We start from the raw sequence: 26,885 nt of genomic DNA, 5'->3' as shown, positions 1-26,885 counted from the left end.
CCTAATCAGGACGATCAGCTGTGCCTCATTGATCGGGGCAGAGGATGTGCACGGCTGCGGGGTATTAGAGATGCGTCCCTTTCGCTACACCTACCCTCCTCCTCTGCCCGCCCAGGTCTACCTGTCACATATTTCCATGAGGTGGCTTACAGACGCTCATAGAGTGTGGCTCTCCATCCTACCGAAATAGCAACTGCATTGAAGGATATGCCCGGTGACGGCCTAACACAAGCTTTTTATAAGGCTGATCAGGATAAATGTATTCCTTACTTGGCTAATCTCTTTGAGGAGATGGTGCACAATGGCACTATGCTTCAGACTGTGCATGAGGTGCTATTGATTACGTTGCTAAAAGCTGGCAAGTCAGCTAAACATTGTTCTTCTAACAGTCCACTGTTGCTCTTAAATACCGATATGAAATAGTTTACAAAGGTCCTAGCCAATCGGCTGGTGCCTCTGCTTCCTTGTATAGTGGGTCCTGAACAATCTGGCTCCATACCCAGGCACTCTCTTACATACAATAGTTGCACCCTCCTTGGTACTATTTCACACATTCATCATGGTGTACGTGCTGTAGCTATTTTTTGTAGATGCTGATAAAACATTTGATTCTGTTGAGAGGGAGTTTATGTTGTCTGTATTGCGATGCATGGGAGTTGGCAAAAACAAATTTACGTTGATCCGGGTCATTTATCAATACACAAATGACAGTGTGAGGGTCAATGGCTTGGTCTCTGCCCCAATAACTATTACTAGAGTTACGCAATAGGGTTGTCTGCTGTCACCATTGCTGTACGCTTTGGTGGCAGAACCCTTAGTTTGTACATTGCTGGAGTATCATGCCCACAGAAGCATTCGGTTTCAGAAATACAATTTATTAATTTCTGCGTATGCCGATGACACGCTAATGTATGCACGCAACCTTGACCGGAATCTTACTCCAGTTCTTAGGGAGGTGGTGTGCTCTGGTGGTCATTCAGGACTACACTCTTTCTGATACCATAACACCGGCGATAGCAGACTTTTCCCTTAAATGGACCACTGATTTGATACGTTATCTGGGTATAATGATTCACACTGATCCAGAGGTGGTATTACAAGAGAATTATGGAAAAGTGATTCTGCTTTCACTTATTGAACGTATAGCCAGCATAAAAATGGATGTACTCCCACAATTTCTGTTTTTATTTGCGAATATCCTGATTTTATTAACGGGTGCACTGTTCAGGACCTTGCGCTCTTTGCGGTTACGATTGGCGAGGGCTGGGAAGCAACCTTGAGTGCATTGGTCTACATTTACTCTTCCTTATTCAGCAGGGGGCCTTAACGCTCCTAATTTTGAAGAATACCATAGAGCAGCACAGACTATGTTTTCGTATTATTGGTTGCATTCCCAGGCCGAGTTACCACATGTGTGTCTAGAACGCGATGGAGTATCTCCTTTGTCTCTACCTCTTTTTTTGCTTAGTAAATCAGTTAGCCGTTTCCATGTGAAAGACCCGGTGGCTACCACCAGATATCTTTTTCACAAAACAGTAGATAGGTAACAACTGACTTTGCCTTATTCCCCGATACTGCCACTGGAATGGTGTGGGTGGTTTCTATTGGGTACTGAGTGTGCAGTGTAGATGCCCTACGTGACCTGGGGATATAGTGTAAGAGTGATTTCTTCGATAACAAGCATTGGCATAGCCAATAGGTCTCGCTTTTGGGACCTTATAAGTATTTAGTTATGCAGCACAATATCCTTGGTGCAACAACTACTGTTGCATGGCTAAACACCTGCTACCCCCTCGCCGCATTCGGACAACTCAAAATGGAGGTCGCTCTTTTTCTTAACACCATTAGGATAAGCTGCCCTACCAAATTCGCTAGTCATAGTTTCACTATTTTCAAAAAGGTGTTAAAACCCCGATTATTTCACTTATTGCCTCTTTTAGGTATACCTGCTAGCAGCCCTCTGCGCTGGGATACTTCTATTGGACTGAGCTGTTGTTGCGATATTAAATACCAAAAGCATAACATAACTTATCCGATGCAATAAATAACAGAGCAATACGAAGGACTCATTATCGAGGCCAGAATGCCTGTCACGTGCCGACATCTAGACAGCGCGTGCTGGTGCAGTCATTTGGATGGGCTGCCTCTCACCACCTTATGCTTCACTTACACCTGCAGCCAATGGCAGCCGTCCTACGCTTCATGCTGACGAAATGGCGTCCTGCTGCCGCCGTGCAAGTGGTTCTCAGTTCTAACACGTCCTGAAAAGGGGCCACTCGGAGCTGGTGAGATGATAAATGTTATTAGCGGACGGCAGCTGCTCCAGTCTCATCTATTTCCACTTCCACCATCTCACACCAAAGCACAGCTGGAAGAAACGCAGCCCCCTCACAAGACGCGCAGAAGTTAGCAGGCCGGCAGGATATCTTGAAACATTTCAGGAATCCTGGAAGTGCTGAGTAAACTAACTTGCTCGTCTCAGCCCGCACTGCCGCCTTCACATACCTCCTCAGCAACACTACCCTGAACGGGTGCAGCGGAGGGCGGCGAGCTGCGACCAGATGAGCTGGGGCCAGGCCTCCTGCCTCCCAAACAATGCTAATGAACAACGGTGCTTCAAAGTGCCATCATTATTGAGCTGTCCCTAATTAGGGTCCAAGCAGATGCGGATCTGAATAAAGCTGCACATTTCAGACTCGAGGAAGCCGGGCCAGACCTCTCCGCAGCATTTGAGGCGTTGAAGGATTTGCATATCGAAATCAACGGCAGCAAAAATACTGCCCTGAGCCATGCAGGCGAAATATAATGTACGAGCAAAACCGCAGGCTTTAGGTTGGTGAATCTACATTCGCACATCTCATCCTTTCTATTAATTAGACGGAAACTGGCCGCCATGTTTAGGTGGTCTTGGCTGCGCTATTGTGTTATGTTACACATAGCTTCCACAACAGAAATCATACGTCATTCTGTGCTCACCACCATAAGGTATGTTCAGCACTAATCTAAGCAAAACATGGCTGAATTGTCCCTGATGAGAATTGTGAGTGTATTTGGAAAACAATGCAAGAATACAAGTATATTTTTGTAACTTTCATTTTCCCATCAGTAGGGAGTGTGGTAGTTACAGGGGTCTGCTAAATAAAGTGCAGGGCGAGTTCAGTTACCCTCAATCGAAGGCCCTATAATACCTTTGAGTAGCACTCCCAATTGTAATTTACAACAAAGACACAACATAGGAGGAACGCTCTTAATACTCTGCAAACCACTAATGCATAATACTTTAATGTCTTTATACAAATAAGGACACTTCACTTTTTGTGTTTGTGTATCGGAATATCAAATATATTGTCTAACGAATATATGATGTCTTAAACATTGTTTGCAAAAGTGTCATCTCGTTGGATATAGATTTTCCATCAATAACTTAAATGGGGTGATATTTAGGAATTTAGGACATGATAATAAGTGAGACCGTATTCCCTCTACAATATTCTGGTACCACAAAAGATACAGGTAGATCACTCACCAAGATGTGCAAGAAGATTTAATCATATATTGAAAGCACCTTTTCCTGGGAACTGCCCGTGAATTTTGGATTTCAGTTTTGAAGGTGGCATGCCTAAATTTAATGGTAAAACGAACTTTTGGAAACAAGTGCATGCTTTGAACCATTGGATTCTCCTCAGAAGATCATTACTGTGTTCACTGACCTCCTGAGTGGATAACTGCTTTTTCAAGGTGGGGGCCCATTTCCTTAAAAACTCAGCATTTAGCTCTGGACACATTTGCTATATTAATTAGCCATAACAGAAGGTTGCCACCAGGCAGGGAGATCTGTAAATGTGATGACGGGAGTGGCAAGCGGCTCTCGTGTTTGCCTTTCATAGAGGTCAGATAATGGTAAGGTTTCTGATACAGCACTAATGAATTCATTCTTAGACTCAGGCGTCACTTACACCTGAGCACACACAAAATCTGCTACTGAGATCCTCCTGTGCACTTTAAGACGACACATACATCTCAGGTGAAGCCGCACTTCACTAAGCGAGCTGAAAATTTAAGCTCCGAGATTTAAGCTCATTTACTGCCTTCTAAAACATCTGTTAATGGAAGTGAAAATGCCACACATTGCCATATGATTGTGAAATTAGTAATTAAGCAACCAGGTACTTTTAATTATGTAAAGAGACAAGCATGCCCTGATACACCAGAGTTGTCTCATCTCACTCCAAAGCAGAACAACAAAGATTTGGATATTCTCTCATCAAAGCTTGGTGCATACAGTCAAAACAAAGCATCTTCCTGAAGACTAAAGGCAAAATAAAATAATTAGCAATTCAGGAGACGGTGGAAAGACCAACTAAAGGCTCAAAATGTCGCTCATCTTCAATGTTTAGAGTGATTTAGAAAACACAAGGGGGATCGCAAATTGTGCTACAGCTTCACCTTTCAGATAATAACTGCTGAGTGCAGCCGTGGCACAGGAAACATAAACATCATTGAAATTCAGAAGCAGCCCCACGAAGGAGGACGCCTCAATCGGTATGCAAGTGATGCCCGCTGGAGCTTGAATACATTAGGATTATGAACTTGCAGCATGCTAATATGCCATGCTATCATAAGCACCAGATGGAACAGTAGGCAATACATGTCCCATCAAACCTCAGGAAGATACATTAATGTCCTGGTGCTGGGATTGTGTGCGCTTTTAACTGCAGGCCTTTGCTCGCTGTGTCTTTAGACTTGACGTGCCTTAGCATTAAGTCACCCAGCCCACCTCTCCGCAGGTTCAGTGCTTGCTGTAGGCAGGACCAGGGTCGGTGGCATAAAGTACAAGCATTGGCCGCGCGGCAGTAAAAGTAACGCTGCGCGGCCGTCAAACCAAAAGTCATCGCGATGAAAGCGAAAGTGATCACGATGACGCGCTCTGTACAAAGCATGCAAGGGATGCGCGCGCAGGAGTTATTGGAGAGGCGGTGCGTGGCGCGTGCGCTTGTGCGCCTGACCGCAAGCTGGTAGCCGCTTTAGTAGCACTTCGAGAAGCCGCTTACTAAATGTCTCACCAGCGCAGCGCTGGCTCAGGCGAGACCTATAAAGGTACTTCACAGCTGGGAACAGGTCAAAACACAGATAGAAACGCCAACATTGCTAACGCGATTTTATTATTATCGTACCTGCCATGCGTGGCGAATATTGCTGGATTGTGAACCCTCTGAGCCCATGGAAAGTTCTACTCTTACTTATTTGTTGTCAATACAGATACCTAGGCGTGCAATATCGGTGCTGTATGAGCTTGCACAGGAGGTTAAGCGTCCCAGGCCCTCAAAAACTTGCCCTGAATGGCAGACTGACCTGGGTGTCGAAATCACTGACAGGCAGTGGGATTATTGCTGCAAGGTGATCTGTACTGTTTCCTTGAATGGTCGTCATCGATTAATACATTTTAAATGTCTTTATCGTGTATAATATACTCTGATTTGACAGTATCGATACGGTTTGAGAGAAGATTTTTAATGTCCTTGCTGTGGTGTGGACGATGCTGGTTTTGCTCACATGGCATGGTATTGCGCAGGTGTACAACACTTTTGGATTGGGATATTTAAAATCCTGGGAGATATCATGGGTTAGGGAGTGGCATGTTCTCCATAGCTGGAACTACTAGGAAATGATTGTGATGTTCCGAAGTCTCATTGGAAATTACTGGCATTATGTCTATTGTTAGCATGGCACAGAGTTGCAATGCGCTGGATGAAGTGACCTTTACCAACAGCAGCCGAGTGGCTAGCCAATAAGGCATATTGCAACACACACTCACTGATTATTATTATGATCCTATGCCCCCTTGTAGTTGCCCAAGAGATATATGGCCCCTCATCGAACATATTTGCTCTGTGTGGGTTCTGATACCAAAGGGGAGGAGAATCGGGAAGCTGCCATATGACCGAATTGCACTAGTTGTAACTCAAATTTTCTTTTTCTGTTGCTTATTGGGGCTGCGGAAGATATTGGTCTGTAGAAGGAATGGGGGCAACTGTTGCTCTATGTGTCCCTGGTATCATATATGCTCTTTTGTGGTTGGCTGCAGTCAATTGTTGTTTACTGCAATTCTGATTCAGGATAATTGTATCATATATATTGCTTGACAGTCTGTTCATAATGCCTCCTCAATTTTTCTTTATTTTAGTATTCAAACCGCCATCCAGCCAATATCAATTACACATTTTTTTCTACTCGCTGCTTATTCCGACACATGATGAAATACTGGGCTATCTTTGTGATATGCCAAGCACCTTGGTCTAATATGCTGCCATCTTGGACGAAGAACTGTCAAAACTGCTTAATACAAAGTATGGCAGGCAGAAAAATAGTAACTTATTTTATTGCCTCTAGGTTAGGCGAGGAATGCCAAATGTCAAAATCTTGCAGAGGAGAGTGCAAGTGGTAACAACATAAATATTCAGTTATAAGAAGTATATCATCTGTTACTCACCTGTTTTCTCCTACAGGCCATCACGTTAAGGGGGTAACAGAGACAACCCAAAAAGCACCATGTGGAACAAGATAATACTGCTGTCTGCTTCAAGTGAAACGAACACCTGTGTAGTATTCCGTGGTGCAAGAATGCTCATTGATATCACAAATAAAACTCAGAACTCATGAAACAAGACATTTCAGTAAACCCTTTGGAGATTTAGCTAGATACATTTCTTGATCCAAAACATTTATCTTTGTAGAAAAGACTTATTGCTTCCTATGTGACAACTTTTCTGTATACTTTCTAAAACCTAGAATTTTAGTTGACTCAAATCGTGCTCATGTTCCCTAAATCATACGTCCACTAACTTGGATTATGGTTGACTAGATTACTTTAGTTTTAATTTAACAGCATTATGAGAATACGTTCAGTTTCGCCAATGCAGATTTTTCCAAAGGGACATTTCAGTACATAAATAGGTAAATACAGTTTGATGCATCATAGGCTGCTTTTAGATTGAATTTGAATGTTTGCCTTGAGTGTGGATGAATGACCTCTGGTACTTTAATAATGGCACGCAGTGGCCATAGATTGAACATGAAATGCATTGATTTGGATTCTTCTGCATTTTAAATAGTGTTTTTTGTGTAGCATGTATGAGCGTAAATGTAGGTTTATCATTAAAGATGCCTTTAAAACCTATCTTTCCTTGTCGCAGTGGCCAGAGTTTCAAGGTGATTCTACCGATGCAAGAACTGTAACAGAAATAATGGAACACAAAGACAAACTACCGATTTATGTATTTTCTCGTAATGATCAAAGATAGCTTCAATCTTTTTTTGGACACTATGGGTCCTATTCACCAAGGTAAATTTACATGCGAGTAAATCTCCATGTTTAAACATACTCTTATACTTTGTAGTAAATGTACTATTATTGACTACTCACAATTTCAGAGTGCAAATTTAATATAAAGTATAAACTTACATGCCTCTGTCCCCAGAAACAAGGTTTGGAGCCAAATTTACAAATATAAAGCTACTATTAGTAACTTTTCACAAGTAGGAGTTCTCAGCCACTGGGGCGGAGATCTCACTATGGTGAAGTACAGGAAAACGTTAAAAAGTTTATAAAACTTTAAAAAAGTAAATAGAAGTATTTTATGTGAAATATTAATGTAAATTTAATATTATATTTGTAATCTAGAACATAATAAACAAAATGCTACTATACAATTTAATTCTGAATTAAATATTTAATTTAAATATATGAATTTAAATATGTGAAAGTTTTATTTTAAAGACGTATTTTCAAAAATACTAAAGTAGAATGCTTACACTTATTATTTAATCAAAATTCCAAACAAATTCTGCATGGAATTAATTTAATCAACAGAATGTAATCATGATAAAAAATATTTATATTTGTTTACATTTATAATATAAAATATTTTAAAATGAAACATTTATATTAATTTAAATATATTAAAATAAATTAAAAATTTTTATAGATGTATTTAAAAAGAAATCTCACCTTAAGTAGAATGTTTACACCTATGTATTATTCATTCAAAATTACAAGCAAATTCTGCATGGAATTAATTTAATCAAAGGAATGTAATCTTGCTCAAAAATATTTATATTTTTGTTTAAATTAAATAACTATTAAAATATTTTAAAATTAAATATGTATTTTTTCATTTATATATAAAAAAATTAACTGTAAATTCAATTTTTAACATGTTCTATGAGACTTCTGTTTTAAGTCCCTGCCTCCATTATTTTCTAGAGGAGGGTGTTACAGTACCAGTGGTTGGCCATGTGTGATGCTGGCTTTACTGCTGGAGTACATTTACTACTGTTTGGGTCATTTTTTGGCTTCAGAAGTGCAGTTTGCCAATATCAATAGACTTACTCTTTTGGGGGTGAGTGGGTGTCCCTCATTAACCCTCCCTAAATCCTTGCTTACTCCTTCCCAAACTTCTCTTATTCAGTAGCAACTATTACCCATTGTCCGGCCACTCCCCCGGTCGCTTCTACATATACTACTAAGAAGTAAAACTTTCAGTGTGCAAATCTTCCCATAAAAAGACAGGAAATGTGTAGGTGCAGGTTTCCACTCACAGGTCTATGAATTGCACTCTGTAGTAAGTAAGGAGTACTACTGTAGTACTACTACGTACTACAAATGCAGTTTGTGAATCATACCCTATTTCTTTGGACTTATCGAGTACATCAATTAGATGACCACAAGCTTGACATTTCCTGAAGAACTTGTTTTTTGTGTCCCAGGTATTCAGATACATTAGATGTAGATGTAATGTAATTAACTTGCCTGAGCTGTTAAAAAAGGTAAATGATTTTTCAATCAATTTTGATTAAAAATGAACTAATGGAGGAGTTTATTCCTATAGGTTGGGTTTGTCTACATAGGGTGGTGGATATATTGTGATTCACTATGGAAATCATTACATATACAAAGGCATGCTAGGCTTCTGGAAGTGGCAGTGAAATCAAGTTTCTCATGTTTTAATTGCACTTCAGCCACTTTAATCTTAAGGTACTGTACCGTGCCCTGACACAGAATGAGGGTGTCATCTATGAAATAATTGTAGAAAATTAAACTGTTGAACCCATCATTATCAGTATAAATACATTTTGCTTCAAATTTGTCCATGAACAGATTAGTGCATTTGGGAACCATGGATGTGCTGTTTAATTGGAGGTAGTATATGTTTCAGCTTCCAAAGCAACTGTTACAAAGTGAGACATGCAATCATTGCAAGAAGAAGACCGGAAAGTCCCCAGATAACTCCTCGATCAATAGGAACAACACTACAAATTAAATGCATCTTTTTGTGAGAAGGAGGTTTACAGAGCTTTATGCACAGTGTCATTTTATCTCCATGTGATTGACACGGTCCAAAACAATGGATGAACGGGGCAGGCGCAAACAAACAGGGTGAATGCCTTGAACCCAAAACCCATACTATGCATATTGCAAACAAGAGGTATATAGACAGCTGCCTTGATAAGCTAGACAAAAATGGAAATGTAGGAGGAAACAACTTCGTGTTCGCCAGAGACTTCGTAGGTAACAATTTCTTCTTTGGAATTTTGGTGAAAGAGAAAATTAACAAATGGCCTCATGAATGTTTTTGTGTGGTTCGAAAAAGCATTGTTTAATGAAAAGGAGAGAAGGATTGACACTTCATTTTTAAGAGCATAAAGATAGAAGGTAAAATAAGTACAGTACCTCCAACTGGAATATCGCCTCTCATAGGCCTCAGCAATCAGGCCTTCTTCTGATGAAATTTCCTTCATCCTCTTCCAGGCGGGGCAGGTAATAATGTGATCCACTCGCTGACCCCAGGGGTCATACTGCTGAAGCTGAGGGAGATTCAACTCACACTCACGACCTAAAATGTCAATCTCTTCTGTCACACGTTTTCCAAACCGTTGCAGATCTTGGTCCACCTCCAAGAATATCTAAAAAATAAATACAAATTTAAGAAAGCAGCATTGGAATGATAATAACATTTCAATAGTAGTTTAGAGAGGAGTCTATTTTCCTCTTGAGAAAAAACAGAAGCAGAGGTGAACATTTATTGGAATTCTGTGTTTCAGTAAGAAAGATGACTTGGGGGCTCATTACGATGGCGGAGGGACTGCCACCACTGGGCCGGCGGTGGCGGTCCCTCCGCCATCTGGGTCCCATTTCCCCCCGCCACATTAGGATGGCAGGGGAATCGCTTACTGACCACGGCGGTCACAAAGACTACCCTCCACGCTTCTGCCACGGCAGATTACAATGCTGGCGTCAGCCAGCCTCTCCATGTTGGTTTCACCGCCATGGAATGGCTGGCAGAGGCTGGGTTCTGGGGCTCGTTGCGGGCCCCCTCTGTGTGGGGGGGGGGAGGGTCAATGTGCACTGGGGGGGCGGGGTGGGGGGGGTAACTGTGGTACACCCCTGCATTTCCATGCACAAGGTGGCAGGCACCACGTGGTGCCTGCCACATTGTGCATGGAAATGAACGACGTGCCATTTGTGCATTGCGAACAGTGCTGCAACCAGCAGCACTGTCCGCACATCTTAATACACTGGGCTGGACTGCCGCCTTACCGGCGGCCGGTCCCAGCTCCGCAACGATGGCGTGCGAACTGATGTCCGCCCGCCATCGTAATGAGCCCCTTAGTTACTGATTTAAAGTAAAGTCCTTTCACATGAGTTTGTTTCACTTAAATAAAATGTGTAATAATTTGATCCTCTAAAATTATCATCATTGGCCTAATGTGTTTCACTGCTATCCTGAAGACTGATAGGTCCCCGTGCTATTCAACATCCATGTAGACTCTAGCATCTTCACATACAGCAACCATGATGGCAGAAGCAAATCTGGATGCAGAATGTATAGACCTTTAGAAACATTAAATTGTATAAGGGACATTGTATTCAGCAATTCATACAAATTGTAACTCGCTACTTTACATACAACATTAATTGAAAACATGTCTGCCAAATGTGAAAAATGTAAAAATCACTAACATATTACTGGTGCTTTCCATCATGGGTATCTTCTTCATATTTAAAACCCTGTTTGAATACTCTTGATAGATGAAGAAACTCTACAGCAGCAGTATTAAAAAAATGTCACAGTGCTGGAGGGTTCTCCATTTTGAGCTGCCAATATCTAATAATGGCAGCCATTTGATGGATTGTAGGCTGTGGTTCATTTCACTCTTACAATCACCAGCCATGCTGGTCCAACATGGCATTTTTATGTTTTTGGCAACTTTTATGACTTACCTAGATGCACATTTATTTGGTCTGCAATGCCTAATGCACTTACAGGCTAGCCTTTATGAAGCGAACATTAGAATTGTACCGGATTTGCAGTGTTGAACAAGTTACTTATCACTGGTAACGCCTTATCTGGTAGAGACTATCTAGCTGCAAATTCCTTAGAATATTCCCCAGGGGTCAGACAGATTCTGGATGTTTTTGACCAGTACCCGTATGTGCTGTTAAGTGGTGTCATTCGGCTCCACAACGGCGTCGGCCGCGCCCGAAGTCTTGGGAGCAGTAACTAGAGAGTCTCTACCAGATAAGGGGATACCAATGGTAAGTAATTTGTTCATCTGATAGAGATTTATAGACGCAGATTCCTTACCTTAGATTCGATACCCTAGCAATGCCTCACCAGAGGTAGGTCTGCAGAGCGGATTTAAATCAGAAAGTCCCGAGGAACCAAACGGGTGAATTGCGAGGCAGTAGTGCTTGGTATACGTGTGCAGAGATGCTTCCGTTGCTGTCTGACAGATTTATTTATTTTAGGACTTTTATATAGCGCTAGCTGGACCCAAGGGCATCAGAACGCTTTACAGCAAATATCTTAAATGCAATCAAGCAAGGCTGAGATCATAATTGGACATAAAGATTTGTGAAGAGTTTGGTTTGCGAGTTTTCAGCGGGGGGAGTAGCAGAGTGTTGGAGCGCCTGAGGTTCCTGGTCTGGCCGGCCTTTATGAGTTTGGAAGCCAGGTATTCTGGTTTGTCTGTGTGTAGGGCTTTGGGCGTGAGGCAGGCTGTTCTGAAGCTGGCCAGCATTTCAATTGGGAGCCATTTTAGTTCTCCGAGTGCGGGTGAGATATGGTCGAATTTCTTAGTTCCAGTGACCATTCTTGTTGCTACATTGAGGGTTGTTTTGAGGGGGTTGAGGTGGGATTTTGCTGTACCAGAGAGGACCGCATTTCCGTAGTCTAGTCTGGACAGCACCAGTGCTTGAGTGGCTTGTTGAAGGTCCTTGGGCGGGAGGAAGGGTTTTATTTTGTGCAGTAGCTTCAAGTTGAGGAAGGAGCTTTTTTCAGAGTTTTTAATGTGTTTGTTCATATCTAGTTTCGGGTCAAGGGTGATACCTAGAGTTTTTACAGAGTCCGCCAGGGTTAGGTTGCCATTGAGTGCATCAATAGCTTTGAGCCATTCCGTAATTTGAGGGTTCTCTTCTTTGCTGAAGATGAGGAGTATTTCATTTTTCTCTTGATTGAGTTTTAGATGATTACTAGAGAGCCAGTGTTGGACCTCTCCAAGCGTGGTGTTGAGTCTTTCGATGTCATCAATGGAGGAGTTTTCCAGGTAGATCCGCGTGTCACCAGCATAAAGATGGAAGGGGATGTTGGATTTTTTGAGTAGGGTAGTAAGGAGTTCAATGTAGATGTTGAAAAGTTGTGGGGAGAGCACTGACCCTTGTGGACTTAAAGTTTTTAATTTGTATTTTTTGGGAGCAGTTGTGGAGGAAGGAGGAGAACCAGAGAAGGACCGTCTCTTCAAGAACTTCCCTTTCTTGAAGAACCTTGATGAGAAGTTTGTGGTCGACAGTGTCGAAGGCTTCCGATAGGTCAAGGAGAATGAGAAGGCAGCATTGGTCCGAGTCAAGTGACTTGTGTATATCATCTATGACATTGAGGATCGCAGTTTCGATGCTGCAGCCTTTTCTCAAACCTGATTGGTGGGGGATCGAGAAGAAGGATAGGAGAGGAAGGTTCGAAACAGGTCTGAAGTTATTCAGATCTTTTGTTTCTAGGCCGGGTTTTTTCAACAGTGGCGTGACTTGTCGGACTTTAAGGCAGTCTGGAACAACTCTGGATCTCAGGGAGCTGTTTATGATCTCGCATCAAAGTGAGGCTAGGGCGAGTTTCAGTTCCTTGGTCAGTTGAGGGGGTAACTGATTGAGTGCGTGGGATGAAGGCTTAGCGCTGGAGATTAGTTTGACTACCTCTGCTTCCTGGATGGGATTGAAGGAAGTCCAGTGTTTTGGAGGGTTCCTGGAAGCGCTGTCATTAATTCTAAGCGTCGGGTTCTCGGTGGAGATGTGATTGGTGACTAGTGAGAGCTCGATCTTGGAGATTTTGTCGTTAACAAAGTTGGCAAAGTTGTCGCACAGTTCTTTGGATTCCTGAGTTGGTGATGCAGCGGGCTTGGCGGTTTGTTTCCTGATGATATTAAAGAGCTCTTTTGGTCTGTTTTTTGCCTTGTCTAGTGCGGTGCAGAAAAACACTTTTTTTGTTCTTAATGAGCGCTTTGTACTTCCTACGGGCTGCTTGGAGTTGATCGCGGCTGCTGACGGAGGGGTTGTTCCTCCAGAGTCTTTCTGTGGCTCTAAGTTGTCTTCTTTTGTTGTTGTCAGTGGTAAACCATGATCTGGATGGAATTTCCCTGGTTTTTTTTTGTTTCAGAGGAGCTAGTTGGTCCAGGATGAGAGTCATATTTGAGTTGTAGACAGAAGTGAGTTCAGTTGTGGGGAGATGATCTGTGATGGTGGGGAGGATCAAGCTTATCCTTGCTTCTAGTTCAGCTCGGGGGATCTGAGCTGTATTTCTACTCCATTTGGGGGGGTCTTGCCAGGGGTGTTGGATTGGGACCGTTTGATTGATGTGGAATAGGATGATGTGGTGGTCGGACCAGTCCACAGGAAGGATGTGGTCGATAGTAATTGCGTCGCTTTGAGCAATAATAGCGTCAAGGGTTGCTCCTCTGTGATGTGTTTCTTCTGAGCAGTGTTGGGTAAGATTGTTGTCTTATAGGAGGTTGTTCAGGGTTTGAATTAGCGGGTTGTTTACTTTATTCCAGCGTAGGTTGAGGTCACCAAGAATTAAGTTATTTGAGTTTTCGAGTGAGCAATGTGCAATCAGGTCGGAGAGGTGTTCCCCGAATGCGGTGGAGTTGCATGGTGGGTGATACAGGAGGTGGCAAAGTGTTGGTCTGTTGTCCCTTGTCTTGATGTTGACTGTGAGACATTCAAAGGAGCTGTACAAGCAGGAGTCGGTTTCCGCAATAGAGATGTTGTTCTTGTGTATGATTGCTATACCTCCTCCTCTTTGAGCTTTTCTGTCTTTGTTGATGATTTTAAAGCCTGGGGGCACAAGCATATACAAGCTGGGGTAGGAGAGTTCGTTTAGCCATGTCTCCGTGATGATGTCCAGGTCATCGACTCTGCAGGCTAACGAAGTGGTCACAGCCTTGGCTCTTGGTGGAAACAGCACACAAGACCTCAGTGAGTTGCTTCTTGGCCAATACGTAGCAGTTCTTGATGCAGAGAACTATACATCATGTGTTCATTTCTGCACAGTCTTACCTTTCTTGGTACCTACATACCCAACAGAGTTGATCGTTCATCCAGACTCTATTGTGCAATCAAGGTAGAATGACAATGCTCTTTTGGGGACCAGACAGTGAAGTCTCTCGTCCTCTTTGGAGGAGTGATGCAGAGAAAAGAAGGTAGGCAGGGTGATGCTATGGCTTACATGGAAAGGAGTCACAAACTTCAGAAGGAAGGAGTCAGGTGTCCGGAGTACCAGCTTGTCCGGATAGTAGGTGATGTAGAGAGGGTGTGCTGAGAGTGCCTGCAATTCATGGACCCTCCTGGCGAAAAGGCAGTCTTGATGGTCAATAACCAAAGAGGGAAATTGTACAGCAGCTCAAAAGATGCACACATCCAATAGTCAAAACAAGGTTTAAATTGATGCATGATGAATGGCCTGGGAAGAAACAAATGTTGCACGCCTTTGATGAACCTAGCCACAACAGGTGAATGAACAAAGCAGGCTGGTCTGGCAATTGCAAAAATACCGAAACGGTGATAAATAGCCTTTAAATCGTACCCAGGGCAGAACTCTGCTGGGCGAAAGATAGAACAGAAGAACCTGAGAAAGCGGTGTAGAAAGGGATCGATGTTCCCGGAAACACTTGATCCCACAAAATTATAACAGTGGCAGGCATATACTGACTTCGTGGAGGGTCTCCTGGATGCCAGAATAAGATCACAGACTTCAGGAGGAAGGTCAAAAGCTGTTAACTTTCACCGCATGAAGGTGAACAGTGTGCAGGATCCTCCCCGTTACTGCGACAGACGATCCTCTTGGAGAGGCAACCTGATCGGGGACTGGGGATCATGTTCACCTGCTCTGGGCACCAGAATCTTCGTGCCCAATCCATCTGATCTTATTGAGAACTCAGGGCAGGAGTGATATAGGCGGAAAAGCACAGAGGAGGTCAGAGCTTCACTCGAGTCAAAAAGTGTTTTCTGGTGAGAGCTCCTTTGGAAACTGTAGCGCGCAAACCTGCTGACATGGTGCGTCTCGGCGGTGGTGAACAGATCCAGCCAAAGCTCACCCTACTCTTAAAAGAGTCCTTGCACCACCTCCGGGTGGAGATGTCATTCGTGACACGCTAGGCATCTTCAGCTGTTTTTGTCCACCCTGGCGTTTAGGGAGCCTGCTAGGTGTCGAACCACCAGGGAACTGGGAACCAGTGAACTGCCCTGCCATTCCAGTCAAGTCCCAGCCAAGTCCAGAGACGCAGTGCGTCTTGACAAAGGTTCCACAACCCCGTTTGTTGCAGAACCAGATGGAGGTAGTTATGTTCATGAACACCTGCACCAGCCTTCCCTTGATCGAAGAAGGAAAGGCTTTAAATCCAAAAGGATCGGCCAAAGCCCCAACATAAACCACTACTGCAGATCTTTCACAGTCTCCTCTGAGATTTGGACCATGTCGGACAGAGTCCCCTGATGCTGTGCCCATAGGGACTTCAGGTCCCACTGCAGAGTCCGCATATGCCAACAGGCATGTGTGTTACAAGCACAACGCAGGAGACCATGAGGCCCAATAACCTCAGGGTCATTGTCATCAAAATTCAGGATTGAGGCTAAAACATCGATATCATAGCCTGAATAGCCTGGACTCGCCGCTTGTTTTCAAAACAGCTCTGATGAAAGGAAGCATCTGAGAGAGACTCAGGTGGGACTTTGGCAGGTTGATAGTGAATCCCAGCAAGTGCAGGAGGTTCAAAGTAGTTTGGAGGTGGGAGAGGACTGCCTTTGGCAAGCCCGCCTTCAACAGACAATCGTCAAGGAAGGGAAATACTGGAACCCCTGAACTCCGCAAGTGAGCTACAACCACCGCCATCACCTTGGTGAATACCTGAGGGAAACTGGTAAGGCCAAAAGAGAGCATGGAAAACTGAAAGCGCTCTTTGCCCACCGTGAACCGCAGGCAATGACCGTGGGAAGGCAGGATGTGGATATGTAACTATGCATCCTGCAAGTACAATGCCACCATTCAGTCTCTTCGGTCAACGGCAGACAGATCTTGGGTGGAGCGTGTGCATTTTGAATTTCGACTTTTTCAGAAAGGATATTGAGAAGGCGCAGGTCTAGGATAGGACGAAGGCCTCTATCCTTTTTAGACACCAGTAAGAAGGGGGATAAGCAATCTCTACCTATTTCATTTTTCTGTACCCTCTTGATGGCTCCCTTGGCCAAGAGTGCCAGTACTTCCTAACACCAAAAGGAGAGTTTGTCCTCCGTCAGCCGATCACATTCAGGTGGCATGGGTGGAGGGGTGGTCAAAAAGGGGATGGATTTGCCCGTTTGGGTGTTCTGCAAAACCCAATGGTCTAACATGACTGACCTCCAGTGGTGCAGGTGGTGGAGTAACCTGCCCCCCAATGGATGCCCATGATGGTCGTGAGCAAACTAAAGGGGTTTGGAGGCTGCGGGTGGGTGGACTAGTCTGGTCTGATCTCTGGCTACCTATCCCACGTGGTCTACGGGACCCACATCCTCAGCCACAAAATGGTTGGGAAGTCTATTGGCCGTTGTGGCTGGAAGGGTATGCACGCAGTTGGAAACCCTTTCCATGGCCATGAAAGGGGCGAAAGGTGGACTGGTTTGACAAGGGCCTATGGAGAAGTCCAAGAACCTGGCCTTAGTTGTGCTGTCCTTAAAGCGCTCCAGCACTAAGCCTGCCTTCTCACCAAAAAGAAGAGAGCCACCAAAGGCCATGTCCATAAGCAAGGCTTGGACATACCGTAAAAAAAGGCAGTGGTTCTCAGCCAGGCGTGGTGCCGAAGGGTCACAAACTATGAAATCACTCTGCCAAGCAAGTCGGTAGTGTCACATCATATGGTGAACTTTTCTGCGTCCCTCCCATCAGCAATAGATTGGGGGCGTATGGCTCAGGGCTCCTACGAAACCATAGGCAGAACTTATGCAACCGAATCCCAGATCGTATGGGAATAGAGGCCCAAAAGTCACATGGTGTACACCGACAGCAGTGCAAGGCTGGCGGAAGAGGACATCCTCTCGCCAAAGTTATCGAGCCTCTCTGATTCCCTATCTAGTAGAGTAGTAAGGAACGCACCAGTGTTAGCTCTAGAAGTGGAGGCTTGGACCAGCAAGCTCTCAAGGGTGGGTTGCTGGGTAGGGAAACTGGGGTCCCTAGTGGGAGTGGGGCGTCTAACCCACTGGCCTCCACCAGTTCCTCATATCAGATGTCCTCAGTATCATCAAGGGGATGCTGGTACCCATGAGGGTCCTCAAACCCCTTACATTCATATCCCTCTCCTAGCCTGTCAAAGGAAAAGGCACTGGCTTTGATCCAGAGGTCATGGTCTCAGTCAGCGCCGGAAGCATGTAGGAGTCTGGAATAACGATGGGGATGGTGACAACATGGAGCTTTGGCACTGGAGCAGGCGCCAAGGAAGGTCTCAGTTTTGCAGGCGGCTTCGCTCCAGATCCAGCACCAGATCTATAGGGCCCGACTGGCACTTAAGGCGAACCCACCGGCAGGGATCCAGTGGGAGACCCTCTTGAATCCGCGGGCCCGACGGTGCTCCTGAGGAGCAGGATGCCCAAATATGAGGTGCATGGCCTCATAAAATTATTTCCGGTGGGCGGGATTGCTTCGGCTCCAGTAAAGCCAGAGAAGTGTGGAGTGGGCCCTGACTCAGGCTCCGCCAAAGCTTTGGACCTGAAGTGCCAACACTCCAGCGCCTCATCAGAAGATATCAACAGGTGCAGAGGAGTTGAAGACCTCTTTGGCTTCTTAAATTTCTTCTTGTGGTGGGACTTAACAACTTTGATCGAGACTAGGATCTTGATAGTTGAATGGTCATTCGACGTCGGGCGGCGAGGAGATTGAGGGAGCACTCTCTCAGCACCTTCAGGTGCTTCCATACTCGCAGGTCTTGAAGTCGTGGTCCCTTTCCAAGCACCACAGACAAACCAAGTGTGGGTCTGTCACAGAAATCTACCAATGACAGACTCCTGTCACACCAGGAAAGAAAATCTCCCAAAGAAGGGTTCGACAAAAGTCGAGGGAAAAAAACAGTCAAAAAACCTGAGGGTCGTTCTTTGTGGATAGGTGCTATCTGGCCCAGAAAGGAAAAAGCTGACATCAGTGTGCCGAGGTGGTGCCTATATAGATATGGTGCCTATATAGGTACCGTGCATGACATTTCCAGCATGTATGACGCCAACGTGGACCAGAACAATGCCACCTACCCTCGTGTAGGGGTACTGCGCGAAAATGTCTGGATCCAGACTGATGCCTAGGGAATATTCTAAAGTAAGGATACTTCGGCTAGAAGTCGCTATCAGATATGAGGAAATTCTTACTGGCTAGTATGAAACCAAGTTCTCTTTTTAACCTGCCTAAAGATAGTGAATAATTCACCTTCAAGCTTACAGTTATCTACGAATCACTCTGTTTTGATTATCGCTGTTCTGTTGTTGGTTTATAGAAATTTGCTGCATTTTATCAATTATGTTCCTGGGCAGAATTTTATGAACTGTTTATTGTTCATATGAAGAATAGTAAACTATAAACTGATTGACTTCTACTACAGCTGTCCTATAAAAAAAAAAAACATAACTTGTGATTTTGTCTTTATTGTCAGCTTTTTAAATTATGTTACTTCACACAGGTTCGCCAATCTAATACTCTGAACAATTTAAAGCCATTCAACCAGTACACAATAGCTTACAAAATCATAGAGCTCTTCCAAACTAGTCTATAGTGGAGGACCTGTGGGACACATATGAATATGACAGAGAATTCTGAGTAGGCAGCAAGCGATCCTGTAATAATCCACAAACTGTGCAAACACTACATCTCCTATACAAATGAAATCTAACAAATCACATTTTGAGCATGGCTTGGACAGCCACAGAATTTGCTTTATTATCTTAATAAATTAGATAACTAAAGTCCCAACTTCAGAGGTTGGACCACAGGACAGTTCATCTAAAAAACTAATGTGTAAAAGAGCAGCAACAGCAGCTTTCCTGGTAGAAAGGTGCTCTTGGGCATCCTGGGAATGGGTAGTTAGTTTTTTTGCATCCGAGACTTATGCAGAACGCAATTCAATTGCAAAGAATTGCTTTGAAATAGGAGCATTTACGCTAGGAACTACATAGGATACAAAATAAATATTTAGATGAGCTGATCTGTTTTCCTCTGTGTACATATATCTATATATGTATATAGATATATATATTATCTAGTGTGTAATGGACACTTTTATGCTTAGCATAAACTAGTTGCACTTGGAAACATTTACAAAATACACTGGTAAAGTCACCATCTTATTGGCAAAACCTAAGATGCCTTTGAGTAAAGAACAGTGTATGTAAAGAAAGAAAGCCTTGATGTAGCACCATGGACAGGACATTAATTCTAAAAGCATTGATCTTACGTTACTATAATGATCATCAGACATTAAACATTCTTAAAAAATAAAACCAAACAATGCAATTGGCCAGAAAAGGCATTGGTACACGTACTTCTTGTCATATCGGTATGTGCAGATGGGTGACATACACTTGGTTAGGGATTTTCCAGGGAAAAGATCATGAGAAAACCTGAGATGTAAAACTTTCATCTGTGTCTTCTGAGGTATGCGGGTCTGCTGCTAACACCTAGAGATTTTCTGATATATAATAATTTTGCTTCTGTAGAAGGGGAGGGAGGTTAGGCTACAATGTTGCATTTAATGACAGCTCCATTTAAGATTTATGGACTACTTGCTATGCTAACCGTATTTGTGTTAAGCATTTTCTTACTTGTTGTGGCACGTATACTGCATTCAAGAGCACAATAGTTAAAATAAATATTTTAAGCATTTCTCGTGTCTCTGTCAGAACTTATTGTGGACTAGTACGAGTGTGAGCGCGAAAAGGTGTGGCCAGCAACCGTGATTCCTGAGAAGGTCTGGAGTGTTGGGCTTTGGGGTGTCTAATCACTTGTGCCTAGTGAGACACTATATCCAGTCGGTCCCGGGCTCATGGGTACTCAGGTGGTAGGATGACTCAGTCCCTGCCTACTAAGGTCCCATAATCCCAAGCATCGTTCCCTGCAATATGGCGCTGCCAACATTTGGTCTGGTACTTATTCACAGGACCCCTGAGTAGCTCTTGTGTTTGTACACAATACCCTCACACCGTTTTCCCGAGACGTCCGTGGTGGGAGGGCTTTGAGGTTCCCCTATTGCTGTAGGCTTTTCAAGCTTGTAGTTTAAAAGGTTTGTAAACGCATTTTGTGCTAACATTTGTTTCTACTGCCTTTCAGTTATGGCACATCCGAATCCGGATCATTGTTGCGCTGCACTTACTCAACATTTGTTGCAGCATGGAGTCCTCAATGCAGGGTCTCCTATTGTTTTTGTTGACAAAGCGGATCCTGCATACCATTTCGAAGTCTTCTACTCTGGGTTATGTTTCCTGCTGTGGATGCAAATGATAATTCTTTCCATGCTTAAACTCCTGCCACGGCACCGGCAGCTTACCGCCCTTATGTGGTTATTGAAGTTCCTCTAAATGCCTGGGAGAACCAAATTTGGTTTAATGGCACCCTACTCCATCCTATTTTTTTTTAGTTCGTATGGGCCCCTTGAGTGTTGATGGGGCCACTTTGCCTGTTTTGGCCGGCTTTACTCCACATCCTAATTATCTTAATGCGAATGTGGTGGAGGTTCGTTTGTTATATGGTCAGGTTGTTCTTCTTTATAAACTCCTGATCGAAATGATTGCCCATGCCTTTCTAGTGGTTCCACCTGGGGCTGGGACTACGGTGCAAGCTGCACAGGGTGGAGGTTTTGTGATTAGCCCAGTTATTAACTTGGTGATAGGCAATCGTCCTCAAAATCGTGAGGACTTGTCGTTTTGGATTGCCCAAAAAAATTAACAGCTTGATGCAGTTTTTCCTCTTGAAAAGCATAGGATCCTTACTATGTGCTTGCCTAGTGGTCTAATTCCTCCTTTATCCGACTGCAACACTTGGGGGATGTTGTTTGCCTCAGTGTATACATTTTGTTATGGCACCCCCTCCATGAGCGTTCTTCCGAGTGTTCTTAAACAGGTACAGGATGAATATGTGGCAGGTCCTGCCCTAGATTTGGGGATGAAGTTATTGGGTATTTTTCCGGTATTCTCGGGTATGAAACTTTCTAATGTTAAAGGTGAAGCAGCGGCTTTGATGGTTCGTCAACACCTTTAAGCAGTGCCTGGCCTTGATTGGGAATGAGTTGCCGATTATTATTGCTGACGTTTATACGTCCTTGGGACACAATAATTTAGGGATTAGACCTTCTCCTCAGGGCAAGCCCCCTCCTGCGAAGACGTTCAATCTTTCCTAAAAAGCCTCGGAACAAAAATAATCAGCAACAGAAGCCTAAGTCTTGTGGTGGTTCCGCACCACAGGACTCTTCTGAATGTAGATATGATTTGCGCGATCGCTCTATGATTACCCTCCTGAGAGGTTTCAGGTTCCTTATCCTTGTTCTCTTCGTTCCTTTCAGGAATCGTCTGAGCAACAGTGCGACAGGGGAGGACGGCAAGATCGCAGACAAGGCGAGTCTACGCAAGCCCAGCTGGACCAGCAGCACTCTTTTGACGTGAAGGTCAGGAGAGAGGAACCACCTCCATATAGAGCCCCGTTCCAGAACAAGAAAGTTGCTGCTTTAACAGCGAAGTATACCCCAGACAGTGAGAACTCTCCTCCTGGATGGGAGTTGGGCGGTGACCCTTCTCGACAGTGCGGCAGAAGTTAAAGTAGTGCGCCAGACACTCCACCCGTTTCTGGAGGCAAAAGCAACTAATACCTTTGTCACTGTTGAAACTGCAGATACCTGTGTACCACCCACGGGCAGACTTTGTCAAATTGACATTCAGATTGATAATGACATTAAGCGCACCATAAATGCCGTTTTTGGGACAACTTGACATCTTCTTATGACATTTTAATGGCGGAGGTTGATTGGCCTCCCCCTTTGTTCTTGCCTGTCCTCTAGGTGAAGATGTGCTAATTCATTCCTTTTCGAAATACATCCCTGATGAGACTAAGCATGCGTGTGCTTCGGAGTGGGCTCTTGCCTTAGCTCCTGCCTTATACCGCATCCAGGCTGGTTGGGATAAGGATTTTCCTTCACATGTTGTGCCTGTCCACTCTGTTCCACAACCACAGCCACAATATCCAATTAAACGTGACGCAAAGGCGTCTACTAAAGAGATTCTAACTCAATTTGAGTATCAGGGAGTAACTGAACCCTGTGTCTCTGTGATGAATAACCCTCTTTTTCCGGTTTTGAAACCTGGTGGCTCATACTGCATTGTTTTAGATAAGGACATTTGAATAGTCATACCCAAACTCATGCACTGCAAAACATGCATAGTACAGCATTGATCAATAATATTGTATGTAAAAGATTCAAAACTACTTTGGATATTTTCAATGGCTTTTTTAGTCACAACCTGGCTTCTGAGAGCTGGGACTTGACTGCATTTAGCGCCCTCGGCACTCAGAGGCACTATCAAGATTGCTTATGGGGAATAAGAATATCCCCTGTGTTTTAGCCGCAAGTAGTGTCGCTTTTGAATTAAATTGACCCTGATGCATTTTCTTATGTCGATCTCATATATCTGACCGATGATGAATTGAATCCTCGTCTCACGTGAGTGGATCGCATTGTTACACTATTTGCAGATCTAGGCTACAAGTTCAATTTTGCGAAATCACATATTGCATTTCTGGCAGTTCTCTTTCTTGGTTATGAACTGAACAATGAGGGTAGGGGTTTGGCCCCTCATTTTTTGGAGACGTAAGCTCAATTGCAACCGCCATCTACCCTAAAGAAATTGCAATCACTGCTTGTTTTTTTTTGTTATTTTTTTTTACTTTGGCAGGACTTACATTCCTGACTATGCTCAGCGTATCAAACCTCTTTATGCTTTGATACACCCATCCTTTTCTGCTTCCTCTTGGCTTCCTGTAAACATCGCTGTGCTGCGTGCTTTGTAGTCTGACCTACTTGCAACGCAGTACTTACAAACTAGATTAAATACTGCTAATTTGGTCATCCGGATTCTCACCGGAGCAAACAGTTTCACTTAGGTGACTTTTAATGAGGATGAAACAGTTTGAATCGCTTATAATTCGCATCGGTATACTCCAGCGGAATTGCGTTTTTCTCTACTGAAAAAATTCTCACTGCTGTGCAGATGGCTGTTCTGAAGGAATCCCCTCTGGCACAAGGTAAAAGCATCTTTGTTGTTTCTCCCGTGCCCTCCCAAGAGGCAGTCACAAAAGCCAGTGTCCCTAATTCTAAAGCTCTTCATCCACATAGGATTCATTGACATCGGCTGATGTCAGTTTCATTCTCGACCCTTCTTTGCAAACACAAGAATTTCTTCAGTATGAACATGTTCACCCTCTCCCTTCTTCCATTCTTCCTCTGGATGAGTATAAAGGTCTCATTTACACTAATGGTTCAGCTCAACCTGCCATTGGTTCTAATCAGGCTTATTCAGTGGCCTGCGCTATTGTCGTGGGTACGATGAAAAATGGAGTTTTTACATCTACCTTGGTGCACACGCAGTGTCTTGGAGACTGCACGGCCCAGTCGGTCCTCTTATCTCTTGAAAATGCTGATCCTGCATTACTCAGCCTTGTCGTGTGGGATTATTTTTTACTGTGTACAGTCTTTTAATGACAATTTTTTGGGAACAAAACGATTTTCGTGATTCTAAAGGTAGCACAATCAAGTATAAAATGCTTTGGGTGGCGGCCCTTAAGGTACATTTGCCCCTTACACGTTGCCCATACGTTAGTACATCAACGTGCGGGAGCACACGCTATTGGAAATTAGTTGGCTGATGAGGCAGCCAAATCTGCAGTAGCCACAGTTCGAGTAACCGCTGTTACTCATTTCATGACCAAAAATGATCAATTAGATTTTGGCAGTTATTGCCGCAACTAGGGAAGGCACTCCTTTTCACTCACGCTATACTTACCAGTTAACTACTGACTAAGTTCCTTTTGTTTCTATTCCTACAGTTGGTGATCGCTTGATTCCCAACCTTGACCGCAGACATTCTCTTATAGTGGCCACTCATGAAGGCATGGCTTCTGCTCACGCTGGTTTTGCAGCTACTGCTTCTCTTTTACATCAGCGCTATTAGAGCGCGGGTTATACCAGCAAGCTCCCAAATATGTCCTTTGTTGTGATATTTGTCAACAAATTAGTAGTTCCGCGGTGTTGGAACCACCGCAAACTCATTTGTTTATTTCTAATCATCCTTTTGGATGCATTTATCGTGATCATTGCAGTACCTTACCATCAGACACTGCTTTCAAATTTATTTTGGTTGCAGTGGATTCTTGCACTATGTTCCTTTGGGTTTGGCCGCAGCGCTCTGCTGGCGCTCGCACTGTTATAAAAGATTTGCATGTGTTTGTTGGGACTTATGCCTGAGTCACTTTCAATTCAGACCATGGTCCAGTTTTTGTCTCCAAGGCTTACCACGATTCGATGAAGTCCTTGGGAGTGCAGGTGCATTTCACGTCTCTATATCGGCCTGAGGGCACTTCTGTTGTGGAGCGGCTGAACCGTGACTTAAAGCAATCTTTAACAGCAAGGGTATTTGGTACAGGCAGTGGCTGGTTGGCTTACCTTTATGGATTTCAATGTGCTCTCAATAATCTCCCAAGAAGATCTCTAGGTCGGTGGACCCCGTATGAAATGCTCTTTGGTATCAAGAGGTTTGTTCCAGACCTTAAAGGTCTAGTTGTTGTGGCAGGTGCCACAAAATTTTACGTCTATAACCACTGTGCCGTCTTACAGAATATACAAAAGTGTTGTGATACACTGGCAAGATCTCATTTGACTTAGACTTCGCCCCATGAAGCAGCTGTTCTGATTCTTGTTTCAGGCTGGCTGTCAAAAGTTGGTGATCTGGTTCATGAAAGGGTGGCGATCCAGAAATAATTTGGTCCCTCCTACTGTGCTCCTGTACCAGTGCTTGGTCTGCAGGGTACCTGTTCTGCTTGGGTTTTCGGATCAGATAGAACCCGCTCATCAGAGCCTCTCTAACCCAGCCAGAACGTTACCCTCTCCCTAGGGCCTATTCACAACAAGTAACCACAGATATATACCACCTAAGGACAGGGGATTCCTACTCATATATATATATATATATATATATATATATATATATCTAGACCTCTTATAATACAAGTGGCGGCCTCGCGATCCCAGACGGACCCAGGACTTCCTACCCAGACGGCAGCCTCAGCCTCGCGGTCCCAGACGGACCCAGGACTTCCTACCCAGACGGCAGCCTCAGCCTCGCGGTCCCAGGCGGACCCAGGACTTCCTACCCAGACGGCAGCCTCAGCCTCGCGGTCCCAGACGGACCCAGGACTTCCTACCCAGACGGCAGCCTCAGCCTCGCGGTCCCAGACGGACCCAGGACTTCCTACCCAGACGGCAGCCTCAGCCTCACGGTCCCAGACGGACCCAGGACTTCCTACCCAGACGGCAGCCTCAGCCTCGCGGTCCCAGACGGACCCAGGACTTCCTACCCAGACGGCAGCCTCAGCCTCGCGGTCCCAGACGGACCCAGGACTTCCTACCCAGACGGCAGCCTCAGCCTCGCGGTCCCAGACGGACCCAGGACTTCCTACCCAGACGGCAGCCTCAGTACAAGTTCATCCTATGATTACCATAACATACAACAAGGGAATCAGTTTTACTATTTATCAGATCACACAAGAACTGCCAGTTTGAGCACAACCTGTTCTCTGGTTCGAGGGGCTCCTCTCTCCCTTATTCAGTTACCACTTACCTGATCAGGGTTAACATCCGTTCATGTCAAGTCACAGCTGACTAGAAGAATAGGCTACCCTCTTATACAAGAACACGCAGCACATGTTGATTCACTACAAACTGGGTACTTTATTATTCATTATATACGCAATCACATAACATTACTGTGTAACACATAACCTGCAAAGAAAAGTGAAAGATTAGGTTGTACACTCTAATAAGAAAGGGGTCGACATCACCTTAGTCGTGTGTAGCCTGCACTCAATGGTCATCTAGGTTCCCTTCTCGTCTGTGCCTCGGCTCGCCTGGAAGTCACACCTCCGCAGTCACGGATCTGTTCCCTTCTCCCTTCTCCCTTCTCCGAGTCACTGGGACCTCTTCCTCATCGGCTACTCTCTCCTCTCTGGCTATTCTGCTAGAAGAGTATCTGTCTCTCGGTTTTTCTCCGCCTTCAAGTTTGTCATCTGTCTTCC

The 26,885-nt window shown here is 44.2% G+C and overlaps 1 protein-coding gene across 1 annotated transcript in view; it reads right to left on the bottom strand.

Annotated features, from left to right (window-relative positions):
• Positions 1 to 26,885, bottom strand: part of LOC146784046 (acyl-CoA dehydrogenase family member 11-like) — a 502,630-nt gene that overhangs the window by 412,357 nt on the left and 63,388 nt on the right. The window contains exon 3 of the mRNA XM_085635447.1: positions 9,731 to 9,963. Coding sequence (XP_085491573.1) covers positions 9,731 to 9,963 — 233 coding nt within the window. The remainder of the gene's footprint in view (positions 1 to 9,730; positions 9,964 to 26,885) is intronic.

The sequence above is a fragment of the Triturus cristatus genome, chromosome 11 (assembly GCF_964204655.1).
Source record: "Triturus cristatus chromosome 11, aTriCri1.1, whole genome shotgun sequence".
Classification (NCBI taxonomy): Eukaryota; Metazoa; Chordata; class Amphibia; order Caudata; family Salamandridae; genus Triturus; species Triturus cristatus.
This window is presented reverse-complemented; position numbering and strand designations above follow the sequence as displayed.